The sequence below is a fragment of the Arachis stenosperma genome, chromosome 6, assembly GCF_014773155.1.
Source record: "Arachis stenosperma cultivar V10309 chromosome 6, arast.V10309.gnm1.PFL2, whole genome shotgun sequence".
NCBI lineage: Eukaryota > Viridiplantae > Streptophyta > Magnoliopsida > Fabales > Fabaceae > Arachis > Arachis stenosperma.
The window spans coordinates 42,880,777-42,887,921 of NC_080382.1; the positions used below are offsets into that span (position 1 = coordinate 42,880,777).

General features: G+C 41.2%; 1 protein-coding gene across 1 annotated transcript; it reads right to left on the reverse strand.

Moving 5' to 3' along the window:
• Nucleotides 1-292: 292 nt before the first annotated feature.
• On the reverse strand, nt 293-988 carry LOC130933988 (uncharacterized). Its single transcript, XM_057863579.1, has one exon. It carries the CDS (start codon nt 986-988, stop codon nt 293-295), a length of 696 nt encoding a protein of 231 aa, XP_057719562.1.
• Between the last annotated feature and the right edge of the window lie 6,157 nt (nt 989-7,145).

Below are 7,145 nucleotides of genomic sequence, written 5' to 3' on the forward strand. Positions count from 1 at the left end.
GTTCTTGCACCACTTCAAGCATTCCAACCCTCCAAACAGCCACTGAAGCATTATAGAAGGATGATTTAACATGATAAAGTACCAAACGAACTTAACAAATGAAACAAAACTTAAAATCAACCCTAGCTACAACTTCATCAAATACCTAGCTACCAAACATGAAGTCAAGTATTGAGCAAGTATTTATCAAAGAAGAATTCAATGGCTATGTACAAATGGTAGATCTTACCATCGTGGGGTGTCTCCCACCTAGCACTTTTGTTTACCGTCCTTAAGTTGGACTTCCACTAGCTCAAAGTTCTTGTTCAAGAGGTCCATCCGTCAAGAGGAACACTTCAAATTCCTTGGAGTTCTTTCTTTGCTCACCATGGTACAATTTGAGATGGTGCCCATTCACCTTGAAAATGTCCGGACATGATGGGTGGCGCAAGTGGTAGACCCCGTAAGGTTCTACTTTCTCTAATTGGTAAGGTCCATCCCATCTTGATCTAAGCTTTCCGGTTAGCAATCTCAACCTTGAGTTGTAAAGGAGGAGTAGCTCACCGGGTCTAAATTCCCTTCTCCTAATGTTCTTGTCATGAATGGCTTTCATCTTTTCCTTGTAGAGTCTAGAATTGTCATAGGCTTCTAATCTCAAGCATTCCAATTCTGCCAATTGAAGCTTTCTCTCTACTCCGGCTCTACCGAAACTCAGATTGCATTCCTTTATGGCCCAATAGGCTTTGTGTTTGATTTCCACCGGTAAATGGCATGCTTTACCATATACAAGCCTAAAAGGGCTCATGGCAATGGGTGTTTTGTAAGCCGTTCGATATGCCCAAAGTGCATCGGAGAGCTTAGCGCTCCAATCCTTCCTATACGGCTTCACAATCCTTTCCAACACATGTTTAATTTCCCGGTTAGAAACCTCAACTTGGCCATTTGTTTGAGGGTGGTAGGCCGTGGCAACTTTGTGTGTGATGCCATACTTTCTCATGAGGCCGTCCATTTTTTGTTGCAAAAATGGGATCCTTGGTCACTTATGATTGCTCTTGGGGAGCCAAAACGACAAATGATATTGTTCCTCACAAAAGAATAAACAACATGAGCATCATCTGTCCGGGTGGGGATTGCCTCCACCCATTTTGACACATAATCGACGGCTAACAAAATGTAGAGAAAGCCATTGGAATTTGGAAATGGTCCCATGAATTCGATTCCCCATACATCAAAGATTTCACAAAAAAGCATGTTTTGTTGGGAAATTTTGTCCTTCTTAGAAATATCTCCAAACCGAATGCATTGGGGACAAGATTTGCAATAGAGGAAAGAATCTTTGAGAAGGGTTGGCCACCAAAATCCACAATCAAGGACCTTTCTTGCCGTTCTTTGAGGGACGTAATGGCCACCGCCTTCGGAAGAATGGCAAGCGTCCAAGATTGCTTGGAATTCGGTTTGAGGTATGCACCGTCGCACTATTTGGTCTGCTCCACACCTCCACAATAAGGATCGTCCCAAACATAGTATTTGGCTTCGCTTTTCAGCTTATCCTTTTGATGTTTGTTGTGATTGGGAGGGAAGGTGCGTGAAACCAAGTAGTTTGCTATTGGGGCATACCAAGGAACTACTTCCGAGATTGCGTGCAAGCCATCTAGAGGGAAGGAATCATTGATAGGAGTGGTGTCGCCTTTTGTATGTTCGAGGCGACTTAAATGGTCTGCCACTAAGTTTTGGGAACCACTCCTATCCTTGATCTCTAGATCAAATTCTTGTAACAAAAGCACCCATCGAATTAATCTCGGTTTTGATTCCTTTTTGGCCAACAAATACTTTAACGCCGCGTGATCCGAGTACACTACCACCTTGGAACCAAGAAGATAGGCTCGGAACTTGTCCAAAGCAAAAACAATAGCTAAGAGTTCCTTTTCGGTAGTAGTGTAGTTGGATTGGGCCCTGGTGGACGAAATTGTGACCCTCTTTGTATTTGCATGAGATTTATTTAATGGCTATTGGCTATGTGTGGACACAACTCTGTTCAACTTAACCAGCAAGTGTACTGGGTCATCCAAGTAATACCTTACGTGAGTAAGGGTCGATCCCACAGAGATTGTTGGTATGAAGCAAGCTATGGTCACCTTGTAAATCTCAGTTAGGCAGATTAAATGGTTATGGGTTTCGAATAATTAAAATAAATAGAAAATAAAAAGGGATAGAAATACTTATGTAAATCAATAGTGGGAATTTCAGATAGGCGTGTGGAGATGCTGTGCTCCTCTCGGATCTCTATTTTCTTATTGCTTTCATCCAATCCTTCTTACTCCTTTCCATGGTAAGCTGTATGTAGGGCATCACCGTTGTCAATGGCTACATCCCATCCTCTCAGTGAAAACGTTCCTATGCTCTGTCACAGCACGGCTAATCATCTGTCGGTTCTCAATCAGGTTGGAATAGAATCCCTTGATTCTTTTGCGTTTGTCATCACGCCCAGCCTTCAGGAGTTTGAAGCTCGACACAGTCATTCAATCCCAGAATCCTACTCGGAATACCATAGACAAGGTTTAGACTTTTCGGATCCTCATGAATGCCGCCATCTATCTAACTTATACCACGAAGATTCTGTTGGGGAATCTAAGAGATATGCGCCCGGCTTAAAGTAGAACGGAAGTGGTTGTCAATCACGCGCGTTCATAGGTGAGAATGATGATGAGTGTCACGGATCATCACATTCATCAAAGTGTTGTGCAACGTATATCTTGGAATAAGAATAAAAGAGAATTGAATAGAAAGTAATAATAATTGTATTGAAACTTGAGGTACAGCAGAGCTCCACACCCTTAATCTATGGTGTGCAGAAACTCCACCGTTGAAAATACATAAGTGAAAGGTTCAGGCATGGCCGAATGGCCAGCCCCCCTGAATGATCAAGAGACCGAATAATCAAAGGCTAAATAGTCAAAAGATTAAACTGTCAAAAGATGTCTAATACAATAGTAAATCATCCTATTTATACTAGACTAGCTACTAGGGTTTACATGAGTAAGTAATTGATGCATAAGTCCACTTCCGGGGCCCACTTGGTGTATGCTTGGGCTGAGCTTGATCTATCCACGAGCTGAGGCTTTTCTTGGAGTTGAACTCCAAGTTATAACGTGTTTTGGGCGTTCAACTCCGGATCATGACGTTTTTCTGGTGTTTAACTCCAGACAGCAGCATGTACTTGGCGTTCAACGCCAAGTTACGTCGTCAATTTCCGAATAAAGTATAGACTATTTTATATTGCTGGAAAGCTCTAGATGTCTACTTTCCAACGCCGTTGAGAGCGCGCCATTTGGAGTTCTGCAGCTCCAAAAAATCCATTTTGAGTGCAGGGAGGTCAGATTCCAACAGCATCAGCAGTCCTTTTGTCAGCCTTTTTCAGAGTTTTGCTCAAGTCCCTCAATTTCAGCCAGAAATTACCTGAAATCACAGAAAAACACACAAACTCATAGTAAAGTCCAGAAATGTGAATTTAACATAAAAACTAATGAAAACATCCCTAAAAGTAGCTTGAACTTACTAAAAACTACCTAAAAACAATGCCAAAAAGCGTATAAATTATCCGCTCATCACAACACCAAACTTAAATTGTTGCTTGTCCCCAAGCAACTGAAAATCAATTAGGATAAAAAGAAGAGAATATACTGTGAATTTCAAAATATCAATGAATATTAATTCTAATTAGATGAGCGGGACTTGTAGCTTTTTGCTTCTGAATAGTTTTGGCATCTCACTTTTTCCTTTGAAGTTTAGAATGATTGGCTTCTCTAGGAACTTAGAATTTTGGATAGTGTTATTGAATTTCCTAGTTAAGCATGTTGATTCTTGAACACAGCTACTTATGAGTCTTGGCCGTGGCCCTAAGCACTTTGTTTTCTAGTATTACCACCGGATACATAAATGCCACAGACACATAACTGGGTGAACCTTTTCAGATTGTGACTTAGCTTTGCTAGAGTCCCCAGTTAGAGGTGTCCAGAACTCTTAAGCACACTCTTTTGCTTTGGATCACGACTTTAACCCCTCAGTCTCAAGCTTTTCACTTGGACCTTCATGACACAAGCACATGGTTAGGGATAACTTGATTTAGCCGCTTAGGCCTGGATTTTATTTCCTTGGGCCCTCCTATTCATTGATGCTCAAAGCCTTGGATCCTTTTTACCCTTGCCTTTTGGTTTTAAGGGCTATTGGCTTTTCTTGCTTCAAGAATCAATTTCATGATTTTTCAGATCATCAATAACATTTCTCTTTGTTCATCATTCTTTCAAGAGCCAACAGTTTTAACATTCATAAACAACAAGATAAAAAATATGCACTGTTCAAGCATTCATTCAGAAAACAATAAGTATTGTCACCACATCAATATAATTAAATTAAATTCAAGGATAAATTCGAAATTCATGTACTTCTTGTTCTTTTGAATTAAAACATATTTCATTTAAGAGAGGTGAAGGATTCATGGAATTATTCATAACTTTAAGACATAGTTACTAAACTAATGATCATGGAAAAGAGACACAAAACATAGATAAACATGAAGCATAAAAATCGAAAAACAGAGAAATAAGAACAAGGAATGAGTCCACCTTAGTGAGGGTGGCGCCTTCTTGAAGAACCAATGGTGCTCTTTAAGCTCCTTTATGTCTCTTCCTTGCTTCTGTTGCATGATTCCTAGTAATTTTGGTGTTCCCATCCTTAGTTGCTCCAAATAATTGTGTGGAGGACAATTTATCCCCCTGAGGTATCTCAAGGATCTCTTGATTTGCAGTCAAATGTTCTACCACTGAGCTATAAACCCTTTACATGAGTCTTTCCATCTCCCATGACTCAGAGGTGGAAGCTTTTGTCTTCCCTTTTTTCTCTTCTTCTCTCTTTTTTTTTTTGATGTCTCTGGCCTTAGGTGCCATTAATGGTTATGGAAAAGCAAAAAGCTATGCTTTTACCACACCAAACTTAGAAAATTGCTCGCCCTCGAGCAAGAGAAGAAAGAAAAGATGAAGAATAAGAAGAAGATATGGAGGAGATTGAGGGATGTGTGTATTCGGATATATGGGTGGGATTGGGTGGGAAAGAGAATTTGAATTTTAAAGGTAGGTGGGGTGTATGGGGAAGAGTGAATATATGTAGGTGGTGAATGAAAAACAGAAGGGATGACCATGAATGGAGAGAGAGGGTGAGGTGATTGGTGAAGGGTTTTGGGAAGTGTGACATGGGGGAGAGTGTAAATAGGATTAGGAGGTAAGGTGGGAATATGTTAGGTGGGGATCCTGTGGGGTCCACAGATCCTGAGGTGATCCTGTGGGGTCCACAGGTCCTGAGGTGTTAAGGAATTCCATCCCTGCACCAAATAGGCATGTAAAATGCCTTTGCACACCATTCTGGCGTTTAAACACCGAGTGGTGCACGTTTTGGGCGTTCAACGCCCATGTAAAGCATGTTTCTGGCGTTGAACGCCAGTTTCATGCTTGTTACTGGCGTTCAGCGCCAGCTTTTCTTCTAGGCACATTCCTGGCGTTCAGCGCCAGAATGTTGCTTGTTTCTGGCGTTCAGCGCCAGATTCATGCTCTGTTCTGGTGTTGAACGCCAGCCAGATGCTCCTTACTAGCGTTGAACGCCAGCTTGTGCTTCCTTCAGGGTGTGATTTTTCTTCTGCTGTTTTTGATTCTGTTTTTAATTTTTATATTTTTTTTTTGTGACTCCACATGATCATGTACCTAATAAAACACAAAATAATAATAAAATAAAATAAAATAAAAATTAGATAAATAAAATTGGGTTGCCTCCCAACAAGCGCTTCTTTAATGTCAATAGCTTGACAGTGGCTCTCATGGAGCACTAGGTGATCATGGGTCAAGTGTGAGTCCCAACACCAAACTTAGAGTTTGTTGATATAGGCAACAGAGGGATGGCCATGTGCCTTAAACACAAGGTAGTTCCCATTCCATTGAAGGACTAATTCACCTCTGTTGACATCTATCACAGCTCCTGCTGTGGCTAGGAAAGGTCTTCCAAGGATGATGCATTCATCCTCTTCCTTCCTAGTGTCTAAGATCATGAAATCAGCAGGGATGTAAAGGCCTTCAACCTTTACTAACACGTCCTCCACTATTCCATAAGCTTGTCTCAATGACTTGTCTGCCAATTGTAATGAGAACAAGGCAGGTTGTACCTCAATGATCCCCAGCTTCTCCATTACAGAGAGTGGCATAAGATTTATCCCTGACCCCAGATCACATAGAGCTTTTGCAAAGGTCATGGTGCCTATGGTACAAGGTATTAAGAACTTGCCAGGATCTTGTCTCTTTTGAGGTAAAATTTGCTGAATCTAGGTATCTAGTTCATTAATGAGCAAAGGAGGTTCACTTTCCCAAGTCTCATTACCAAATAACTTGGCATTCAGCTTCATGATAGCTCCTAAATATTAAGCAACTTGCTCTCCAGTCACATCTTCATCCTCTTTAGAGGAAGAATAGTCTTCAGAGCTCATGAATGGCAGAAGAAGATTTAATGGAATCTCTATGGTCTCTATATCAGCCTCAGATTCGTTTGGATCCTTAATAGGAAACTCCTTCTTGCTTGAGGGACGTCCCAGGAGGTCTTCCTCACTAGGATTCTCGTCCTCCTCCTCCCTTGTGTATTCGCCCATATTGATTATATCAATGGCCTTGCACTCTCCTTTTGGATTCTCTTCTGTATTGCTTGGGAGAATACTGGGAGGAGTTTCAATGACTTTCTTACTCAGCTGGCCCACTTGTGCCTCCAGATTTCTGATGGAGGATTGCGTCCACCATGTTAAAGCCTTGTTGAGGCTTTTGTTGATCCTTCCATGAGAAATTTGGATGATTTCTCCGTGATGAGTTATAGGTGTTTCCATAAGGTTCACCCATGTAATTAACCTCTGCCATGGCAGGGTTCTCAAGATCATACACTTCTTCAGAAGCTGCCTCTTTAGTACTGTTGGATGCATGTTACCATCCATTCAGATTTTGAGAGATCATGTTGACTTGTTGAGTCAACACTTTGTTCTGAGCCAATATGGCATTCAGAGCATCAATTTCAAGAACTCCTTTATTTTGAGGTATCCCATTATTCACGGAATTCCTCTCAGAAGTGTACATGAATTGGTTGTT

Excerpts from the sequence above, each read along its gene's own strand:
- LOC130933988 (XM_057863579.1), bottom strand. The coding sequence starts at position 988 with ATGGACGGCCTCATGAGAAAGTATGGCATCACACACAAAGTTGCCACG.